The sequence below is a fragment of the Ptychodera flava genome, chromosome 19 (genome assembly GCF_041260155.1).
Source record: "Ptychodera flava strain L36383 chromosome 19, AS_Pfla_20210202, whole genome shotgun sequence".
Classification (NCBI taxonomy): Eukaryota; Metazoa; Hemichordata; class Enteropneusta; family Ptychoderidae; genus Ptychodera; species Ptychodera flava.
In genome coordinates, this window is record NC_091946.1 from 18,822,853 (window position 1) to 18,847,228 (window position 24,376).

Here is a 24,376-nt window from a genome sequence, read left to right on the forward strand (position 1 = left end):
CAAACACTGAAAACTTACCTACAAAGTACAGAAAACTTGTTAGGGTTACACGATACATACAGAGTGTTTAAGTTTGGTAAAGGCGTGTCAAAAATATGATCAATCGATTTTTTTCAATTGGTTCGTTTGAATGATTTTGAATTGCAAGTATACGCAAACGTGGGCACGATTGTGTTAGTCAGTGCGATCAGATGATTACTCATACAAACACGTAATGTGCAACTTGAACAGCGCCATTAGAGACATACTTTGCAATAGTGAAAACCTTCATGAAATAGCTACAGAAGCGGAAAGCTTTGTAAATGCAAGAGAATTGCTTATGTAGGCATTTATAAGATGGAACGCTCGATTACTGTGATGCACTGATAAAACCTGGAAAAAACGAAATTCACTTACATTGTACAACGCACATTAGAGCATGCAAGTCGAAATAACAAATTGGCGAACTGGTATTTAAAGGCGTTTCTTGCCATTTTGACTTACACTTATCATTATCAGAATCTGCCTTAAAATCTTCATAATGGATTCTTGGTGAGAATACTTCTGGTGGCAACTTTGCCTTCCCAATGTAGAACGCAATCGGTATGTCCTGTAAAGGTATCAATATAAAACGAATCTTGTTGCCAATATCACGGTTACTCTACTTGCAGTAACCGTGTTAATATGTTAATAATTTTTGACTCAATACATTTTATCGTTATTCCTTATGTCATGCTATGTTTTCCCGTTTTAAGTCTTCCCACTGCGTGATGAGACTCAAGGTAGACATTGTGATACCGGCACCTTGAAGTCCAGAGCATTATCACTACTCACCAAAATTTTAAAGAACTGTGATTACGTACCAATCCTTGTCGTGGTTCCCTCGTTGGCATCTCACACGTTTCATTGTAGTACAGTGGCCATCCTTCCACATCTTCAAGAATTACTTTTAGAGAACATTGAGTATGGCTTTCGTCCTGTGTTGAAAAAGGCATCCCATTTAATGGAAACAAGATAAAGGCTCATTATTGAAAATAACACATCTTCCGCTGAAGGAACCGAATCCAATCGAAATTTTCGGCAAATTCAATGTCGCCAGTATTTGTCCACGACCTGAAACATCATCTATCTATTTATGGAACGTACCACAAAGTTATTACACAATATATATTTATATTCCCACTTCTGGTATTTAAACACAGTATTGTATGCAATAATTTCGGAAGAAGTTATGTTTTGAAGGTTTTGTAGGTTCGGTTTCTGTAAGCACTTTGTTTAAGGTGCAACGACAATCCACGAGCATGCCAATTTCCTAGTGTAACGTACTGAAAAACGAAGTAGAGGGGAACATCTGCGCGGCATGGTACAGGATTTTATCATAATTTTCAAGGATGTATTCAGAGCTAGGCAGGTCGACAATATCTGATTTGTGAACGTTTGTTCCCGGATGCCGGCTCTATAACACTTTCACGTAGTCACGCTTAACAACGAGTGATTATTTCTGTTTACTGTCAGAGCCTGTTTTCAGTTGGTTATGGTTTGATAAAATCTCATCCCTGAAAGTTTACTGAATTACAGAAAATTATTCATTAGCTATTAGAATACAGTTTGATTCGTGTTACCGGCTTATATGATGCAATCCTGTGTACGTGTAAGTGATAGCCTACAAGACAATGTTTAACCGGACTAAGTTCAAGAAATGTTGTATGATTAATGGCGTATTAAGGTAGAACGCACCTCGGGGACAGATATTTGGACACTGAAACTCTTCCAAGTCGTTTCCGATCTACCACTTATGGGGGCTCGTTTTAAAGTCTTTGGGGTAAAACAACTTTTCACTGTCTTAGTTTTTCGAAAATCTAATTTTTTCCCCATAGAGTTAATACACTGGTGAGGCCATTTTGAATTTCAAATGGCGGGAAATCTCAGGTAATTTGTCTGTCTAGTAAAAAATTTTGCTCGTTGACCCCTGATTTTTGTTTTTGAAATGGTAAGAGAATGGTCGAAATCTTCATTGAGGAACGTTTGAGCAAAAGTTTAAGTCTTTCACTTTCGAGGTGCACACTACCTTAACATCATGTTCTTATTATTATGGACACTGCCTTTTTCTGTGTGCAATAACACATTGTACAACACTGATGAGGATAGGCGGTGGAATATAAAGTCGTATAAATACTTTCCAAGGGCGCAAGAATCGCCATTTCCTACCTTAGAATTCTTTATCACAATAGCCAGGATATATTCAGGATCTATATCGCAGTCAAAGTACCCCTGCACAGAAATGTCACCCGTTTCTGAGTCCACAGTAAATCGCTCATTCTGATGTAAGGGAACAAAAAACAAGTAACCGTTTCCATTTGACTCTACTTCACTCTGTATAGAGCTTGTATTCGCGTGCCCACCCACCCTCTCATCAATCAATCCATCCATATTCCTTCCCTCATTTCCCTCGCCTACTCCCTCTCTTCCCCTCTCTTCTTCTCTCTTTCGTTCCTATCCTCCCCTATTCCCTCTTTGCCTCCCTTCTGCCCATCTATCTATTATAAAATAGCGATAGAAATAGATACGTATGCAAATTTTAAGAGAAAGGCTTTTCTTTGAGAAAATATACATTTCCTAATGTACGTATATCAACTTGTTTGGACTTGGCAGTGAGACCTTTCTTGGAGTCAGTGCGTGTGTTCAAAAGTGTGCGAACTTCTGCGCGGGTGCGTAAGTAAATATAGTACAGATTACTGAAAATCAACTAACCTTGTTTCCATCTATTATCTGTATAAATGTACTTGCGAACGTAGAAGTTGAATTTGAATGATCGCTCCTAAAGGCAGATGTCTCGTTTATCGTATTGTTGATTTTGACACTCTGCTTGATTTCAATAATAATAGTAATAATAATAATGATAATAATAATACAAATAATTGTACAAGTAGAAGTATTAGCAGTAGCAGCAGCAGTAGTAGTAGTAGTAGTAGTAGTAGTAGTAGTAGTAGTAGTGTTATTATTGTTATTTTTCATTTTTTTAGTATTGTTGTTACTGTTGTTACTGTTGTTAATGTTGTTGTAATAATTGACTTTGATGTACATGATGGTGTACAAAGTCTTAAAATAGATATCATGCGAACAAGGTAAATCTTAGGGGTCACAGAGTTGCAAGCACTATTTTATATAAAGTACAAATTCAAAGGAACAAACTGAAATAAATAAACTCGTCATTATTTAACGATAACTTTGCGTGGACATATTGTCTCCAAACCTATTGCAGAACTTATCAAGTTCTTACGAGGCATGCCGGTTAAAATACTTCAAGTTCAAAAGAGAACTATGCTTTTTAGTACTGGTGCAGCCTACCGGCTAAATTTGATTAGATATATTATGTTTTGACAAGGGGTGCTTTCACATGTAACACTATATTCACCGGTGTTTCCAATACGTTTTGATGGCAAGAAATCGAAAGCTCTTTGCAACTCCCCTCCCGTTGAATGTTGAAATTACGAGGCGACAAATGTAAAAAAAAAATTACAAAATCACGCGTATTTAAGAGATAGAACAGATGGAAAATGCATATAGAGAGAAATTTCCAATGTATATATTGGCCACATATATGTATGCATACATGTACAAACACATAAAGATACGCACACGCATGTGGTGTATTCATTCATTTTTTAAATACATACATACACACATACATAATTCGTACGCACGTAAACACATATAGTCGCAAAAAAATTCATTAACACATACACACACTACACACATTCATCCATCCGTCAATCCATCCATCCATCCATCCATCCATCCATCCATCCATCAATACATACATACATACATACATACATACATACATACATACATACATACATACATACATACATACATACATACATACATACATACATACATACATACATACATACATACATACATACATACATACATACATACATACATACATACATACATACATACATACATACATATGTATCTATGTATCTATGTATCTAATTATGTGTGTACTAATGTAGTACGTGTGTGTAGTGTGAGAGTGTGTGTATGCATATTTGTGCGATTGTACGTGTGTACGAGAGTACGTATGATTTATGTGTGTATGTAAATATTCAAGATGTATGAATGAATAAATTATATGCGTGTGCATATGATTAAATATGATTAAATGTAAGTATATGTATGCATACATATGTATGGCCTATATATATATATATATATATATATATATATATATATATATATATATATATATATATATATATATATATATATATACACATATATATTTATTACACCTCACTCATTTAGCGTGCACTGCCATTGGTTAAACCATAGGGAACAGATGAAAGGACCCGGGGTGGGGAGGAGGGATTTTTGTGCAACGGGTTACTTTATTTTATTTTGTTAATTTTGACTGTGATATGTCAAATAAAGAGTTCAACTCTACACCGTCTGACTGCTTTATTATTACCGACAAGTCCTTATCTCCCTTCCAACTTGTGTATACACCACTGTAATTGCTCCGAAAACATTGCCAACTTGCTAATCCGCTGTCGGTATCAGCGGATTAAGTGATTGAGTCAACACCACGGCCGTCCCACACGCATTAAAATAAGGAAAGCGTTGAAGATCTCAGACGCAGTGTCGCAAAAAAACCCAAATCTGAGCAGATATAGAAGTCAATCGAAATTTAACGACTATCAAAAGCATCGCTATACCGATGAACTGCTACATGCCGAAGTACGCCGTCTAAAATGGTCATCTTGAGCCAGAAAACCAACCTACATTTTTGAGTCTGTCATGGTCCGATGTCGTCCGTAAGAGCGTAAGTCGGAAGTAGAACTTTTGACCTCAAACCTGTTTATTTCCAGTCCAGAAGTTCGTACATCATGCTCAAAATGAGCAAACGTTTCACATGAGTACACTCAGTGTGACAGTTGTCGGACGACCTCAGTTTTCGGACATTTAATGACATGCTGTTAGTTACACTCACTTCGCTCCGTATTGATAGCATTTTACAGGTCATGTGACCTCATATAAAGTCAGGTGACACTGTTGTCCCATTTTCGATAGTTTTTTGGTAGAAGCTATTAAGTTCGCTTCGAGCGGCGGTCACAAATTGTCGTCTGACACCGTTGACAGCTATACTGTCAACGTACTGCCGTCAGGTCAAAGTAACTGAAATTTTGACTAAAGGCCTGATTTAGCATTGAATTTTGAATCTGGGGGAGAATAATAATTTTGAAAATATTCTTTCCATTGTTCGCTACAATTGCACGTATTTTTAACGAAAACTGCGCAGTTGCTTCGAGAAAACAAAGTACATTTAATGAACGTAAGAAGTTTACAAGTTTTCGGACAGACAATATTTAGCATGTGTAAACGTAGTGACTTACCGCGTAAAAACTTGACAGGTAAATAATTCCATACGATGAAATATACTCGCTATTTTTATTAAATAATGCCTGTGCGATTCTAATACAAACAAAATATGCAATGGAAACAATTATAAGTAATACTCACTGGACAAAGTTAGCGAAGTTAGCCACAGTACGATACAAGGTGCCGAAAGCAACACAGACAGAGACAGCCCGTGTCCGATATCTAAGCGCTATACACGTCGAAATATAGTTGAGTTGTCCATCGATTAAACATAACTAATTATCATTAAATATTCTTATCTACAGTTTTCTAAACACATCGAAATTAAAAATCGGTGGTTTGAAGTTTCAAATTATCAATACTTAGCTCCTAATCACATTCCAAACACGACGTCCGATTTCTGGGATTGCAGTCCGATTATTACGCCTTCAACATGGGGTCAAAACTTTGGCAACTTTGACCCCGAAATACCACTCCCTTCATGTCAACTGAGTTTGAGGATAACCACAATAAAGTTTCAAAAGGTATGGTAATAAGAGTTCGTATTGCTGTCATTTACGAAACGACTTTGGGCGAAATTCACTATCCTGTCCGAAAACTGTCACACTGAGTGTACGCTACAGAACTGGTTTTAATCAATCCAACAAAATCAAAACAAGGATTCAATTTGTATCCTTTTTGTTACAAAAAGTTGATAACGATGAGTTTGAGAACATAAACAAATCTTCTGAAAATTCTGCACAGAAAGAGCTGAAGGATGAGGTATCACGTTTCTTGCCTCTCGCATCTGGCACATGAATCTACACAAACCTCCTTGGTCAATCGAGGTGGTAGCTTCTTCAGCCACAGAAAAGGAGAAATCTTTTCTCCTTGTAGCGAGGCTCGGACGGCATCAACCGAACGAACACCGCTGCAGGCAGCTCAATATAGATTGATGTATGTCAGTATTATACACTATCCGCATTATTCGATGCCACCATCGTCACCGTGCATCTAACGTCTATCGTAAACGTAGCACACCGTCATCGACTGTGACCGACTCCGAGTCGTTTGCCCGGCCTCCCCGCTAATACATCAGCGACTATCCATGCCATACAAAGTTCTCACCTACCGATATTCCAAAAGAACCTCCACCATGTGCACATCGTATCAACAAAACATCTTGAATGGCAAAGAATGCAACTTAGACTTCCTAGTATTACCCCCGGTATTACCAGGCTTACGAATTTGCTTACATTTTCTTGCCTGTTCTCGTTTCAAAATGTTAGTGTGTTTTTCCCTTCCGCGTCCATGTCAAGAGTGAGTTATAGTATTTTCCTCAAAGACGGACAGCCCTCGCTTCAGTTTCCGAGAACTAGATGGATAAAATCATCAACTTTTTATTCAGGTTTTTTTTGTTTGTTAAGGTACTGGTACTGCAAGCATGCCTTTTCAATAAAAACGATTCCATGGTATTTGATACATCGTCTATGTATTCTGTCTGTAACAACGTCAGCTGCAGCGTTTAGGTTGTTGCGCGGCACAACAGAGGGTCTACGCTGACTTATATATATTTTCGCTGTATTGTTATGCACTTTCCACCATTTCTTAAAACACGCAACTCAACGACGGCACCACATAATATGAATGACCTAAAAGCATGGACTTGGCTTCTTAAAGTCCTAGGGTAGGAAAATGCACTCAGGAACTTAATCTATGTCATCAAAAATTTTGTAACGTAACGGTTCAGGTGCAGCCAACGAACAATTCACTTTTAAAGGAGTCCCTACTATGACAAGATATATTGTGTATGACAAGCAATGTGAACTGACTAATTTTTAGTCAAGAGGGTAATTAGTTAGCTGTTCATAATTTGCCCTCCCACTAATTTTTTTCGACCTACCCTCCCGCACTCAAACTTCATTTTTACCCACTCCCGCTTATTTTTGCCTGTTTCCCCTCCCTACTGTGAATTTTTTAAGCTCCCCTGCCCTGTGGCAAAAAAATAACTTGCCGATTTCCCTGTCCTGGAAAAAATTCCCCTCAAAATTTTGTCATACCATTGCCCCTGCAGACATGAGAAGTTATAAGTATTTGCCCTTTGTCCAAATCCCCGGAAACACCATTGCTCAACTTCCCCTGTCCCCGTTTTAAAAGCAGCTTTCCCTCTCCTTGTTTTTCGCCAAGCCTTGTCCCCAGTACATGTACAATCAACCGATATCTGCCCTGCCCTACAAAAAAACCCTAAAATTTGCTCCCCTGCCACTTAAAAATATGTCCCCTGCCAAAGCAAAATTAATATTTCCCCTGCCCTCAAAAATTGCTCCTGGAACAGCTTTTTCGATGAATAGCTCCTTTGGCTGCACCTGACGGTTGCTGTTCTCCTCCAGGCCGTTCAGATTTTAAAAAAATATTTTCTGAGCCTGTCTCTCCACATGGCTGTTGATATTGACTTTTTAACTTTTCTATATTTTCTCTCCTGATCGGTCGGACGGTAGCCTAGTTGATTCCATCAGAGACAAGATTTCAGGTTTCCCATTTTTCCCAATATTTTCTCTCCACAACCGATCGCGCCAGGTCGTGTCTGCTAGTGTAAAGTGTTGAATTTTCACAACATGTTTCTCAACGACCGTGACTTTCACGTATTCGACTTCATTTTCTGTCTACGGCCGGTTGAGGTCGCGGCCGTAAAGTGTTAAATGTTTCCGACATTTTGTCAAAAGTAGGTCATGAGGTTACGGCTTTCAAGCTTTGAGTCTGACTTTTTTCCCGATAATTTTTCTCTACGATCGGGCGTGAGGTCGTGGCTGTAAAGTGTTGAATTTAGCCCGACATTTTCTCTATGATCAATCATGAGGTTATGGCTTTCAGGCTTTGACTTTTTTCCTGGTAATTTTTCTCAACGACCTATCGTGAGGTCGTGGCTGTAAGTGTAAAGTGTTGAATTTTTTGCCAACATTTATCTACACGACCGGTCGCGAGGTTGTGGCTTTCAGGTTTTCTACTTTTTCAGTAATTTCTCTCATTGGCCGGTCACTAGGGAGTTCCTTTACCTTTTATGTATGAACAACAAGTTGTTTACCTTCATGTTTATTTACGAATTCATGAACATTTTAAGCGTCCACTAGTTTTACGGACGACATCGTGACACTGTGTCTGAGATCTTCAACTCTTCCCTTATTTTAATGCGTGTGGGACGGCTGTGGTGTTGACTCAATCACTTAATCCGCTGATACCGACAGCGGATAATGTTTTCGGAGCAATTACAGTGGTGTATACACAAGTTGGAGAGGAGATAAGGACTTGTTGTTAATATACAAAGCAGTCAGACGGTGTGGAGTTGAACTCTTTATTTGACATTTCACAGTCAAAATTAATAAAATGAAATAAGGTAACCCGTTACACAAAAAACCTCCTCCCCACCCCAGGGTCCTTTCATCTGTTCCCTATGGTTAAACACGACACACGTGACATGTAAAAGAACGTGATGATGCCCTCTGCGAACTTGATGATGCCCTCTACATTTGATATTACATGGATGACGTCATTTTACTTACTGCGCATCCTTTCTGCGCAAAACAAATTGTCGTTCGCTTGTACTTGCTACTATCGCTGCGAAACGTCATGCAGAGCTGTCACCGGCACAATTAGACGATATTTTGACGCAAGTAAACAGCAAATGAACGAAAATAGCAACAAGGAATGCAATTTCTGTGTTCAGCGACTATGCAAGCAACAAATTTGGATACGTCACCGAAGAGATCGGCAAACTTTCAGCGGCAACCCTGGACTCGGCACTGACAACATTTTACGCTGAGGTCCGGACTCAGAAAGGCGAACTGTACTCGAAGAAGTCTTTGTGTTTTTGTGTCTTTGCATGTTTGCTTGTTCGGTGTAATAAAAATAATAACACATGAGAGCTAGGGCAATATCACGATTTATTGCCTGCCCAAGTGATGGTGGTCATGATTAAAATACTGATGATGCCCTCGCCTAAGGCTCGGGCATCATCAATATTTCGATCATGACCACCATCCCTTGGGCAGGCAATAAATCGAGATATTGTCCTCGCTATCATGTGTTATTATTTAAATATATATATATATATATATATATATATATATATATATATATATATATATATATATATATATATATATATTAAATATATTATATATATATATATATATATATATATATATATATATATATATATATATATTAAGATATTAAAATACATTTTCCATCCGTTCTATCTGTTGAATAAGCTTGATTATGTAAATGACTTTTTTTTTAATTTGGTGCTTCGTATGAAATATCTCCTCCAGTCGGGCATCATCAATATTTCGATCATGACCACCATCCCTTGGGCAGGCAATAAATCGTGATATTGCCCTCGCTATCATGTGTTATTATTTAAATATATATATATATATATATATATATATATATATATATATATATATATATATATATATATATATATATATTAAGATATTAAAATACATTTTCCATCCGTTCTATCTGTTGAGTAAGCTTGATTATGTAAATGACTTTTTTTTTAATTTGGTGCTTCGTATGAAATATCTCCTCCAGTCAGCTAGTGTAGCCCTGTCTACACTCTTTACTTAGGAAGACTCCTCGCTGGTTCTCCGGGCAGTTAAAGCTAGTCATATCCTCATTACGAAAGCTACGTACTTCAATACCTCACCCGAAATCTATGGTATCTTGGCTGTTCCGTGTGTGCTCGCTGTGCTTTTCTGTAGGTTCAACTTAGCCATTGCGCAAGAAATTGAAATTCCATACCGACTGACAATAAAATAAGTGTTGATAGGACATCAAAGAGATTGCCACAAAGGTCAAATAATTCGTTTGCGAACGCCGTTTTCTACTCCGGAGCAGCTATGTTACACGGTGTACTTTCACAAACAAAGTCGCCGTTTCAGGTCGTTTACCAAATTGCAATAAGTGTCCATAACCTGTATCATTGCCACATGATTATTGATTTCAGGTGGGGATTTAGCCAAGACCCTTTAATGGCCGACTTCATCGCTAAGAGGGTCAGTTATGTAGACTGTGAGTTCGAATCCGATCAGGAATTACTGAATTTATCATGCACGGTACTAGACTGACACACACCTCCCAGTTTATAAGACAAGCTGTTAGCATAAACATAGCAAAAAAGACGTCGACAGATATTCTCCTCCAAAGGGTCTTATGTTCTGTCTTATGTAAGCCCTATGCAAAAAAGGTCACAGTGAGTACGTAAATTCTCGTATCGCTCCACTCGTGTCATTCACAGGGATAAGGCAAAATCTTTCTTACTGCATTTGTACCAATACAAAAATCGACCATACAGACGTTCTTCGAGTAGCTCATAGCTCATAGTTGTGCACCGAATTACTTTGTGCTTTCTATGATATTGTCGTGCCAGTGAAATATTTGTCAAATAGTTTATCAACGTTAGAAGGGCAATCGATGATCAACATTTACGAAAGAATTATTAACGTCTGTAAACCTCTGATATTTACGGTTCACAATATGCGTAAAAAAAATTACCTCATGAGCAGCTAACGAGCTTTTTGCAAGCAGAAGACAACAGTCATTGCAAATCACAATATAACAAAGGGAAATTCACACTAGTTGGCCACGTGTAGACCGGGATGACCTGAATTGGCCTAAACCAGTATCGATTTATTCGTCCATGGTCACTTTGTTGTGTAGTGACCGCCATTCGTCCTACTAATCCGGGAAAAGTACTACAAACTTTAGCGTTTTTAACAAGTATAAAATTACTTTATAATTTTATGTTGATGAAATGTAGATTTTATTGTTCTCGCCAGCTTTTCTAATGGAAGAATGTTAATACATTTTTCCTTGTTGTACTAAACATTATCTATTTAGTATGCGGTTTAAAATCTATAGCACAATATTTGCCCTGAACTGTTGGTATGTTAGCAAATTTTGATTTCGGTTAGCGTACAAGTTTCCACTCGAAGGATACCATATTTGTTTTCATGTACAATTTAAATATTTTGGTCTTCATCAGTTAGATATTATCGATCATATGACATATATCAATTTATATTTATTAGGCAGTCTCCGAAACATTGTACCAGTGATTTTTCATACTAGGCGTTGTCAACCTGTTTGCTTCATCGCAAATGCCCTTCGCCATATGTTTGGAGGAAGTCTGACACAAAATTAAAACATTTACCTTGTGACTAGAGAAAGCAAATATAACATCGCCGACGGGAGTGTCCTGAAACATATAAAAAATGTCCGAATTAAAATAGTATGTATGTATGTATGTATGTATGTATGTATGTATGTATGTATGTATGTATGTATGTATGTATGTATGTATGTATTTATGTATGTATGTATTTATGTATGTATGTATGTATGTATGTATGTATGTATGTATGTATGTATGTATGTATGTATGTGTATGTATGTATGTATGTATGTATGTATGTATGTATGTATGTATGTATGTATGTATGTATGTATGTATGTATGTATGTATGTATGTATGTATGTATGTATGTATGTATGTATGTATGTATGCATGTATGTATGTTTGTGTGTATGTATGTATGTATGTATGTATGTATGTATGTATGTATGTATGTATGTATGTATGTATGTATGTATGTATGTATGTATGTATATGTGTGTCCGTGCGTGTATGCGTGCGAGCGTCCGAATTAAAATAGTATGTATGTATGTATGTATGTATGTATGTATGTATGTATGTATGTATGTATGTATGTATGTATGTATGTATGTATGTATGTATGTATGTATGTATGTATGTATGTATGTATGTATGTATGTATGTATGTATGTATGTATGTATGTATGTATGTATGTATGTATGTATGTATGTATGTATGTAAGTACGTACGTACGTACGTACGTACGTATGTACGTATGTATGTATGTACGTATGTACGTATGTATGTATGTATGTATGTATGTATGTATGTATGTATGTATGTATGTATGTATGTATGTATGTATGTATGTATGTATGTATGTATGTATGTATGTATGTATGTATGTGTGTGTGTTCTCCTCAAGCACAATGTATTTCCTCTAGTCCGAGGTATAATATAGTGGTTGTCAGTAGCGGTTCCCTTACGGTAAGAAAGCAGAAGTACTTCAGGAAATCGTGATCCTTTGCTTGGTATATCCATTAAAGGTCTTTTCTTCTATTGTCTGTTTCACAATGCACGTGCGAACGTCACAGTACACTCAATACACATGCAAACAAGCGCTCGTCATTTGAGCGTTCGGTATCAATAGACAAATACAGTTCAATCTTTATGTGTTCCGCATAACAAACGTCAACGTACGCCTTACCTCGCGTATACGAACTTCAAATGAACATGGCAAAGGTTTATTCTCACAGCAATGGCGAATGTTCTGTCTACTTCCCTCACACATAAGCTTTACTCCTAGAAACAGTAAATGATTATGTTACAAATCTTAAATTGTATCGTAAAAACAGTTTGCAGCCACAGTGCGAATACACCTGGATATCACTTACAGGTCAAGCGAAGATACGTAGCGTTAAAAGGGAACAAAACTCTGAGTTACAAATGGTGTTTGACTTTGAATGGTGGCGGACAAATCAGTGGTCTTATTCTCTGTAGTTCGTCAATTAAAGTTGATGTTATTTTCCGCAGATTGGCAATATGTTACATAAAAATCATTATCTCTTCATGGAGAAGGTATTAGTAAAGTTTTGGACCCTTCCCCGTACAAAGTTGCAGTTATGTTGCACCGAACTAGCATGTTTTGTACTTGATTTTGTGTCATATTAGCATCGAATGTATCGTAAAAAGGTTCACAATACACACTCTTCAATTTCGTCTGCGTCTACTTCCTTTTCTGACGAAAGACTAAAAATAAACAAAACGTTCCCCTATTTTAAGGCAATAATTATATTGATCATGACAATCTGACATAAGGTTACAAGATCAGATACAGGATCAGATGCTCAATACAAATTTTCGAACTCACCTGTATTTAGAATCATGAACAACAGTTCTAAGGCGCAGACAGTCCGTAACATGATGACGCCCGATTTCAATCACGAAGTAACAATGAAAAATAGGAACTGCGCATGCGCACCCGATGGCCATAAGTAATTGAAACTCGGAGTGACCTTAATACAAATCAAGATGTAAACTATCGGTACAGCGCTCGTCTGCTGAATGTCTGTAAGCTCGTTCAGACCATGCGTGTACTTTTAATTTAATTGGCAGAGTGCTTCAAATGACTTCGACCCATCATTTCAAACCAACATACGTTTTATATTCAAATGGCTGTAGGTTGCAACGGTATTGTTTAAGGCGTGAAGCGGTTACGTAACCCATCCATGTTCGCCTCGCCTCAGGTTGCTCTCGCCTCTCTTTTCCGAAGAGTGCCGACCATGAATCCTTCGGTAGTTTTCGGATTTTCGCCACTTGTTAAGCGAAAGTATGTTCGGCAAAGTTTGTGTTGTTGTTGTCGTGTGTGCTGAGCAGAATTGACGTGCTGGCGAAAACGGGAGTGTTTTGAGCTTCAGGAAAATGAGTTTTACCGTTTTAAAAATTCCTCTCATATTTTTATGAATATATAATGAGTGTGTTTGAACCAAATTTGAAAGTCTTTTATCGATACTGTCTGGTTTTACTCAATGGTTTACGGTCAGTCGTACCCTCTTTTACACGTGCGTCAAGGAAGGACATGTTTATGAAACTGCTGCCGTGTTATGTTTTGATTGGCGTGAAGCAGTGTTTCTGGCCTGAGAGCTCACAAAGTAACTATGGTTGCTACGCGACTGGCAGTACGATGCCATCTCGTCGTATTTTTCGCATAATCTCATGTAATCATCAATCACAAACAAAGCCTCCAAAAAGTTTAACACCTTTGGAGCTCATTTTAATATGATAAGCCAATAGTCTACCGAGACGACCATGGAACAAAAGGCATGCAAGCGTTGCTACTCTGTCTATGTTACTCTGTGAGATAAGGAACAAAAAAGACCCTGGAATATGTTTAAGTTTGAATTCTAAACAACAAAATACCATGACGATAATTATTTCTTTAATTCTCGGTATATTAATATGGTTTGCCACCTAAGTGAGTGGTAAAAGTCTAAGGCGGTCGAATATATTTTAAATAAGGTAGATTTCTGCTGGTGCAATAAATAGGATTACTGAAGCCGAATTAAAGTTTTAGATTATACAGGATTTTATTACAAGAAAAGCCTAATAATTTAAAATGATGCATGATTTTAGCTAGCTCGCTCGACGAACAAGCAGAACTTTTTGCCCTGAAAACATTCACATTTGCGTTATAAGTATTATATCATTGTCTCAAACTTTGCTGTGGTGAGAAGTGGGCTTTTTACCAACAGTGCTTTGCAGCATCCTGTAGATTGCCCCTCCCAAAGCTCAAGACAATAGCCATTCAAGTAAATGAGAATATACTGCAACATGCGAACTGGAAGCTTGATGCAAGAAATTATGAGTTCTTGAAAATTGGGTCGCTAATAGATTTATTCAAAATCACTTTTCTGTTACCATATTGCATCACATCCGAAGCGCGGTTTCAGATGAAATGAAATTCTACCACAAGTGTTATTTACAATTTCCTTGCTATCACTGAACATAATACAAATTTCTTAATATCAAACTTATCATTCACATTTTGGCATCTTAGATATAATGATTTGTGTATGTTAACTCCAAAGTGTCGAGAAACTTGATTTTAAAGAGTATACAGACTAGGTCTAAGAAAAAAAGCCTAAGTATTCAAAAATTAATCGTACTCAGGAAACTTAAAAGCTTCAAAATAATCGCAGTCATACCAATCCATAACCCGAAAACCCTATGTCGAAATTCATAATACAATCGCTATAAACATAGACATAGAACAGCACTTAATAGACAGTAACGCACCGGCACACACAACAAAGCCAAAATCATGAAAGAAAGATATTGAGACCTCTGGCCAAAAGACAAAGAAAAGATCAACATCACTGCACGCATCCTTCCTTGTGTATGTTGATAGTGCATCAAGATTTTCTTCCATTTAATATAGATGAAATTCCTAGTTGAATTGGATATTTTTCTATCAGAGATAGAAAAGACTGTTGAAAATTGTAAATACAGCTAGTAAATTTGTAGGGACTATAATTAAAGAACGCGGAGAATTATCTAAGCAGGAATTATACAAGAAGGTTATTCAGGAGAGTCTTATGTATTCCAGGTATCGGGTCACATCCACTTAACACTAATGTTCAGTATCTCCAGATCCCTCATGACTGTCGTGTACTTGTGATTATGACAAAGAAAACTATTTTAAGAGATTCATCGCATCAGCTGTATCTTATTTAAATATGAATGTAACAAACAATATTGAATGGCTGCCACTTCTCGGTGTACATGTGATTTTGTTCTGTTACTTGGATTGTGTACGTAACTGCGTGTTTGTAATTTTTACTATTTTTGTCTTCTTCCTTTATTGGGAGACTGATATAAAAGATAAATTTTTATGTTGTTTGAGCGCTTGATGGTTACACATGCAAAGTTTTTGGTTCAACTATGAGAAAGTAAATTGGTCGAATATGAATTGCCGCCAAGTGTTTCACCTTATTCAGAGCCTTGAAAAATTCATTTATTCTGCTAATTGAAGTCTTTTAATTATTGTGTGATAGACTTACATATATAAATCTGTTGAAATTATGTTTTCTTTGTAAATCGTAAAGCGCCCGTTTACTCGTGCGTTCTTCGTGGATAATATGTATATCCCCGAACTTCCTAATTTGTAGTATTGAATACTTCTATTAGTACTATACGGATAAGTAAGACACGTTTCAGTAAGAGTATCACCTCCGTAACGCTACTTGTCAAAATGCTGGATGAAAAATATAAAGGGTTAAATTGTGGTTTTGTTGGTTATAAATGATTATTCTTCCCTCGTGATTTTTGTTAGATTGTAGTAAATCTACAATCTAAGGTTTCCGATAGTTTTTGGATAATTGCCTTTACAACAGTCTGAGTAGAATAGCTTGGCGGAATCGTCTGCTTAAAATTTGCTTACTGATTATTTACGAAAACGTAAATGACCATAAGATATTAATTCATTCATATTCATTCACTATATTTTATCATATAGTAGCATGAAACGTCAGTTTTCTGCCTACTTGCAATAGCAGAATTTCCAAAAATGCCAATTTTTGACTTTAGGTAGAATGTGCCTCGGCGACAGATATCCGGACTCTATTACAATATTCTTTTGACACACCGCTCGTGGAGGCTCATTTTGAAGTTTATGGAGTAATCAAGTTTTAACCGGCTTACTTTTGTGAAAATCTGGAATTCTATTTCCCTCAATAGAGATAGCACAGGAGTAGCGACCGTTTTTAATTTCAAATATCGGTAAATGTTGGGTAGTTTGTTTCGCTGGTACCAGAATTTGCACGGCGATCCCTCATTTTCATGGTAAGAGTGTATGATTAGAGCTATGTCAGAGTACGGCTGAAAGTTTCATTCGGGAAAGTCTTAGCAAAGGTTTAAGTCTTTCACTTTTAAAGAGAATACTACCTTTATAGTTAGTACTTAAGTGTGAAGTAAGTGTGAGCAAAAGTTTCCTACTGCGCTGTTTGTGAAGAAAATTCCACGGTCAAAACTGATCTTACGTTCCTCAGTATGAGATAAAGATTGAATAATAAATGGAAATAAATTGTAACAGTATACCTCAGTTGTTCTGCTCAAGTGAAATGTAACATTTCAGGTGTTTTTCGACTGTTATATTCAATACAATAAAGGGTTTTCGATTGTTATATTCAATACAATAAGTAAATAATAGGTCACGATTTTGAAAAGGTCACAACTATTTCGCCCATGCCTTCAAAGAATGCTATCTACCCTTCTGCCATTAGTTCACAAATTGCGCCTCTCATACCACATGGTTTGGTACCCTTGAGTACACTCTTCCACAGCATCTTGACAAGCTTACTAGTGCCCTTCTGAACAAATCTATTCCTGAATTCTTTTGTACTCTTTTCTCAAGGGCATTTTCCAACTCTATCCAAAACCTGTCTTCTTCTTTCGGTGAACCATTTTCAGGCCACGGAATGTATGTTATGAATTTGACGATTCGTTTGATAATCTGAGAATGGTTTGCTTGCTCGATGTTCCCTTTCACAATGGGAATCAGTTTCTGTCTTCTGTTTATCCAGTTGTCCAGGGCAATTCTTGCCTCGTGTTCGCATGTGCTACTCTCGAGAAAATTCGGAGAGATAACCAAAATGGCAGCACGGCTGTTGTCGAACGAGTCTTCGATGTTATCAAGAACGGCTGCTCGGCAAACAAGGAGAATGACAGACTTAGTATTTTTAAGGAGAGCCAGTCATATGCAAACAGTGGCAAAGGATGTTCTAATCTTTAGCTTTTGAGAAAAATACTTTTCATCGTTGATCTAGTAATCGTAAGAAGTCAATTTAAGAAATTATAGATATGTCTTTTGCTTGACAAATATCCCTTCTACCTAAAAGATCGCCTGAGTAATTTCTGTACAAGATCGGCATTAGGGTCGTGAAAAGCGGGCATTATCATTATCACAGCGTTTGTCGTTTACCTACCACAGCTCCCTCGTTGTTTCAATACTCAAGTGTGACCCTTCCTTAATTAACTTACTGACATATAATACTCACACTTCCCCGCTATAAAGTTTCTATGATGTAGCAACAGTTTGTATTTCCCGTTTCTTTCGAGTCTCTTCATAATATCTTCGGCGAAGTCTCCGTCTTTGCTGCTGTACAACACAAAGGCATCGTAGTCCTTGTCACCTGTAAAATTACCAAATCGAATGTAATAAAACATTTTCATGCATGTATACATATTCACGTGCCTCTGGAGGAATCGATATAGGGCTAATTGTCATGACATGTTAATATTTCTATTTTTAATGAAAACTGGCCAGAGTTTTCAGAGACGTTGCCAACGCAATATTCCATTGTATACGCTTCGGAATAAAATACAAGTATTGGAAATGTGCTAGCGCACTATTTCACTTCGGAGGAGGCAATTTTGAGGAGGAAATTTGTTGCCTCTTAAGTTTGTCTGACAGAGTAGAATGAACAATTTGTCCGTGTCGTATGTGGGATCATACACTATTGTATTTCAAATCACAAAATAGCGACTATGTTTGCGTCAGTGACGTCTTCTCGGATAATGTCAAATGCTTTACGAAGTAGATGGTTATTTTCTTTATAAAATTTGGTCTTAAATGTTGAGGTCGCGAGAGATGTTGCCTATTCTTACTTTCTCCGACTGCCTTTGGGTGAAAAGTTTGCTTGCTTGTCTTAACTCTCCGTAAAAAGTGAAGCGAGAAAAGCGAACGCTAATGTACTGTGGATATAACATAAACATGCCCTCCATTACTCATACCCGTGTTTCGTCAATGTTCAGACACTGTTTCCAAAAGTGAATATCAGAAAATGTAAAGATTACTGAAATATTTTTTATTAAAATTATGAGGTAAAATAAAGATGAATGCTTATCTTAATGCTTGTACGATACGATAAGGAAAGCTCTCCCACTGTCCAGATCCTTGAGCACTTCCGCTGATGCTATAAAGTGCCGAGTCCCCCAAACACTGCCAACTAACAGCTTTATTAAAATCCATCCGACCATTTGTGGTCAGAAATACTGTGAATGGACACTTTGATTTAAAAGGCACTAAAGCAGTCTTACCTCCATCATCAAAGTCATCTACTTCTACCCTTAGCAACAAATAAAGCTGAAGCCTGTAGCGGTACCCAAGATAGACGCACAGCGGAATAATGAAAACCAGACAAGCTATAACACTCAAAACAACGACACTCACTCGTAACTCTTCGTGATCTGTCGAGAAACGAACGTCACAAGGAAAAGCAGTTAAAATGGGTTTTGAAGTTGATTTTTTCTCAGCATTGACAAACGTAACGATCGATCAATCGATAGATTAGTGGATGAATAGATGGACAGACAGACAGACAGACAGACAGACAGACAGACATACATACATACCTGTGCTCTCGCTGTCGCTCGTAACTTTCGTAAATTACGAACAAAAATGAAAATTTACGAAAAAAAAAATGAATGCTCGATCGGCCATTTACGAACGATTTTGTTATTTTTGAAGCCTGATTTTCGGTCAAGATTGTGAATTCCGGGGAAATACTGTCATATCTCGTCTTTCAAAACCTACGCTGCCCCTATCATCGGCGCATCGACACATGGTGATAGCTGGCTTTGGACTTTGACCTGTGATAACATGAGCATGCGCGAAAAGGTTTCAAGATCCCCGGGTCTTGTAGTCTCATAGTGGTGTGTCATTCATTACCACCCCACCCCATTACGGTAGTTTCGAGACACCCAAACACTCACATGCTGTCAACTTTCCGAATGGACTGTTGAAGCGGATCGAGGGAAGCGGGCAGTTACAAATACTTTGGATTGATAGTATCCAGTTGGGGAAGAAAGTTGGGCATAAAAACGGCAACTGATGTGAAAAAAATACGAAACAATGAAACCGCCGAGCTAGAAGAGATCAAGAACAGTCAGCCTGAAAGACAGTCGAACTGCAGTCCGGACCGCGCATGGTTGAACATGTACTGCAAGTGTTTTTCTGTGCATGGAGGTGGAAGCGAGCCGGAAATCTTAGATCATGGTGTCCAATCCATGCCAAAATTACTATTTTGATTTTACAACACAACATGCCGTTCCGAATTCTATTTTACAATTCAACATGCTATTTCACAACACAACATGCCGTTCCGAATTCTATTTTACAATTCAACATGCTATTTCACAACACAACATGCCATTCCGAATTCTTTTTTACAATTCAACATGCTATTTCACAACACAACATGCCATTCCGAATTCTATTTTACAATTCAACATGCTCTTCTGAATTTCATTTGACAACACAACATGCTCTTCCAAATTTCATTTGACAACACAACATGCCATTCCAAATCCTACTTCACAACTCAACATGCTCTTCCGAATTTCATTTGACAACACATCATGCCATTCCAAATCCTATTTCACAACTCAACATGCTCTTCCGAATTTCATTTGACAACACATCATGCCATTCCAAATCCTATTTCACAACTCAACATCCCATTCTAAACCTAGCTCTGCGGAGCAGGTCAGTGTTACTGGCTATTGAACAAGATTCAAAATGGCGGACGCGAAATGGTCCCCTCGCACAGAGAGAGAAATGCGAACTTTGCAACAGTCTAAAAACGCAGCTTAGCACATTGTGTATCTAAACAAGATGAGCGTGCTCGAAAACTAGGATCGATCACGATTTATTAACAAGAATTCAATAATTCAGGCAGCTTGCATTGGTACATAAAATGGGAAATATTCACCAACCATATGACAAACAATCAGTTTCCCACCACAGCCCTGCTGACCGCCATAGGCAAAACCAACCACTGGTTGCAACGCGCAGTTTCTCCACCGAAAACAATCGGGTTTTTTTCACCCAAAATCGTGATCGATCTCCTATTTTGAGCACGCTCAACTTGTCTAGATGCACAATGAGCTAAGCTGTGCTTTTGAACTTACATAAAGCCCACTTTCATCTCTCTATGCGATGGGACCATATCCGTATCAGACGCCACATATAGTAAATCTCGGTCTTTCACGATAAGCCTCCCACGCACGGTGCACCATAGACAAAACTGCTGATTGCAGCGCGCAGTTTCTTTTCCAAAAACAGCCAATTTTTAATTTAAAATCGTGATCGATCCTAGTTTTCGAGCACGCTCATCTTGTTTAGATACACAATGTGCTAAGCTGCGTTTTTAGACTTGTGCAAAGTTCGCATTTCTCTCTCTGTGCAAGGGGACCATTTCGCGTCCGCCATTTTGAATCTTGTTCGATAGCCTGTAACACTGCCCTGCTCCGCAGAGCTAGGTTTAGAATGGGATGTTGAGTTGTGAAATAGGATTTGGAATGGCATGATGTGTTGTCAAATGAAATTCGGAAGAGCATGTTGAGTTGTGAAATAGGATTTGGAATGGCATGATGTGTTGTCAAATGAAATTCGGAAGAGCATGTTGTGTTGTCAAATGAAATTCAGAAGAGCATGTTGAATTGTAAAATAGAATTCGGAATGGCATGTTGTGTTGTGAAATAGCATGTTGAATTGTAAAATAGAATTCGGAATGGCATGTTGTGTTGTGAAATAGCATGTTGAATTGTAAAATAGAATTCGGAATGGCATGTTGTGTTGTGAAATAGCATGTTGAATTGTAAAATAGAATTCGGAATGGCATGTTGTGTTGTGAAATAGCATGTTGAATTGTAAAATAGAATCCGAAATGGCATGTTGTGTTGTGAAATAGCATGTTGAATTGTAAAATAGAATTCGGAAGGCATGTTGTGTTGTAAAATCAAAGTAGTAATTTTGGCATGGATTGGACACCATACTTAGATGTCATAGATTTGTCATTTGACGATCTGCAAATTGAATATTTCAGTCGGCTTGCCAATTTTAATAGGTTTCCTTCCAAATATTTTACAAGAAACTGTCTCAGCAAATGTTATGAATACTGATAGTTTTCTATGATCCAGAGAAAATGCTGTACACAGTCCCATGACCAAAAAGTTTATCCAGACAAAAAAATGACGATCATCTGCAGCGTTTTAAAAGTGTAACTGTCTCTAAGAAAACATTAGCAGGATCACCAGTCTCAGTTTGCGTACTTAAATTTGATTGAGATGAGACAAAATTTGTGCGAAACCACAGACTGCCAAATGTTCTGATCAGTGGTTGTTTAAAAAGAATTTTAGAGATGAACATGGCATAATGACTGCAGCTATAGAGGCACCACCTAGTACCTATGGATGACGTTCATACTTTCAAAGTAACAGAGCTTTCCAAATATAAAAAAACAGGGGACAGATTTTCTAGCGTCTAAAACTTGTGCAAACACTGATAATATTTGATAATATTAATGACCGCTTCATAAATTAATATATATAATCATCAACCACTGACTACACACACAAAGGGAGTTATGATTTGTGTCACAATATACTTGAAGATGTTATGTTGTGTAATAAAGATAGAGTAATTGAATAACATTCATTGGCCGTTGACCAAAATTACACACTTTATTGAGACAAGGAAGAAATTTCAATGTTACAAGCATTCATGACCCATGATGCACTGTTATTCAATAAATCTTTTGAAAATGCGTATCAAAATATGAGTGTTCATTGTCAAAAAAACTAAAAAGGGATTTTTCATTTTCTTTTGTCTATAATGAAATCATTCATCATTTCTATCCCCTTAAAATCATCTATTGAGTACCAGAAGTGCTTGTTGAAAGTTGGTGGGTTCAGAATAACATAATTTGTGCTTACCAATATTTTTTGAACCCAATTCGTAAATTTACTAACAATTTCGAAAGGCCAGGGAGAGCACAGCATACATACATACATACATACATACATACATACATACATACATACATACATAAGATTAAAATTGAATCTTCATTGACCATTAAATATTACAAAACTACTCACTCATGACGTTGACCTTAAATTGACAAGTGTCAGTGTTGTTTGCCGAGTCAATTGCTGTGTATTTGACTTCAGTTGTTCCAATGTGGAAGACACTGCCAGGTGCGTAGTTGTTCTGTACGATAACATTGTCCGAGTTATCACTTACTGTTGGTACCTGCCACGTAACATTGGTATCTGTCTCTTCATCTCTGATGACTTTCGTTATCTCCTGTGGACATCCATCAAATGTTGGAGGAACTAGGTCTATAAATAAATAAATATTCGCAACATGGATGCGTGTTGCTATTAGAAGTGAGACCAGTATATAAATAAAACTTATGAGATCAACATACGTCAAATCATCATATATTTCTTGGATTTTATTAACACAAATATCCAATCACAAAAAAGCAGTGTTTCGTAATGCGGACTTCAACTGCTCAATCTTTGACTGTTTAACTGCTACTCAAATATAAGACTTAAACGTCAAACAATTTCAAACTGTATGACTTAACATTTAAATGTGACCTTGCTCAAGGAAAGCGGCAGCAACGCCTTCCGACTCAAAAACAAAAATCAGGGTATCGAAGAAAGAAACTACCTGACATTTGCCGATATTTGAAATTCAAAATGGCTGCAATTTTTGTGCTAATCCTCTACAGAAAATTAAATGTTCGACTTTAACAAAATAAGACGCGGTGAAATCTCTGAACTTAAAACTTAGGCTGCACATATGAACAATGAACAGAATACATGAAAAGAATTTGACAGTCCGAATACTCGTTCCTGGGACGCATTCTACCTCAATGTAGAAAACTAGTTTCTGTGATATGATTAAAAATTAAATATGACAATACCAATATGACAGTGTCTTCCTGACCAGCCAGTAGTGCACATGCAGCCGAGATATCGGTCACAGGAAGTTGTTGAACCTGGTACGCATTCACATGACATGTTGCAGTATCGGCCAAAGACATTTGTAGGGCAGACTATTACGTAAAGTAAAATTAATAAAAGGTATATAATAAACATGCATTGTATGAAAGTTGAAAACAGTAAACAGCCTGAAATCGCGCCCTTAAAATTTCAACTAGCCTGCGATTATCATGCCAAACTTCATAATTATACATGTGAAATGCTCAGGAATCATGTGAGAGGAAAACGCTTTCATATTCCATTTTGACGACAATGAAATACTGTGATAACTCAATACTATTATCTTGCATTATCGGTTATATTATTATGAATAATTTCACATTCTTTCTAGCGCTTATCAAAACACCCACGAGCGACATTTAACGATCAGAAAAGAATTAATTTTAAATTAAAGCTATAGTTACTCTAACTTTAGACAGTTTTTTTTTGTACTTTTATTCCATTCATCGATTATAGTGTATTAGTCGACTTATTTTAATACCTCCATCTTAAATGTAATTTGTCCCTGTGTC

General features: G+C 37.2%; 2 protein-coding genes across 7 annotated transcripts in view; both read right to left on the minus strand.

Moving 5' to 3' along the window:
• LOC139118804 (uncharacterized) overlaps positions 1 to 12,808 on the minus strand; it is a 26,322-nt gene extending 13,514 nt beyond the window's left edge. For 4 of the 6 annotated variants that reach the window (XM_070682278.1, XM_070682275.1, XM_070682281.1 and 1 more), the window contains exons 1-7: positions 12,718 to 12,808; positions 11,567 to 11,611; positions 2,731 to 2,844; positions 2,188 to 2,298; positions 843 to 956; positions 484 to 589; positions 1 to 18 (exon numbers count right to left, since the gene is read on the minus strand). The exon at positions 1 to 18 is cut by the window's left edge and continues 116 nt beyond it. In XM_070682278.1, the coding sequence (XP_070538379.1) occupies positions 1 to 18; positions 484 to 589; positions 843 to 956; positions 2,188 to 2,298; positions 2,731 to 2,844; positions 11,567 to 11,611; positions 12,718 to 12,801 (592 nt within the window). In that variant the 5' untranslated portion in view covers positions 12,802 to 12,808. The remainder of the gene's footprint in view (positions 19 to 483; positions 590 to 842; positions 957 to 2,187; positions 2,299 to 2,730; positions 2,845 to 11,566; positions 11,612 to 12,717) is intronic. The other 2 variants (XM_070682276.1, XM_070682279.1) reach the window with 2 other exon arrangements.
• Positions 12,809 to 14,649: 1,841 nt separating this feature from the next.
• On the minus strand, positions 14,650 to 23,912 carry LOC139118802 (toll-like receptor 4). Its single transcript, XM_070682268.1, has 5 exons — positions 23,786 to 23,912; positions 22,950 to 23,192; positions 19,107 to 19,256; positions 18,065 to 18,199; positions 14,650 to 17,708 (listed from the first exon to the last, which is right to left on the minus strand). The coding sequence occupies exons 1-5, from the start codon at positions 23,880 to 23,882 to the stop codon at positions 17,308 to 17,310; spliced, it is 1,026 nt and encodes a 341-aa protein (XP_070538369.1). The 5' UTR covers positions 23,883 to 23,912; the 3' UTR covers positions 14,650 to 17,307.
• Between the last annotated feature and the right edge of the window lie 464 nt (positions 23,913 to 24,376).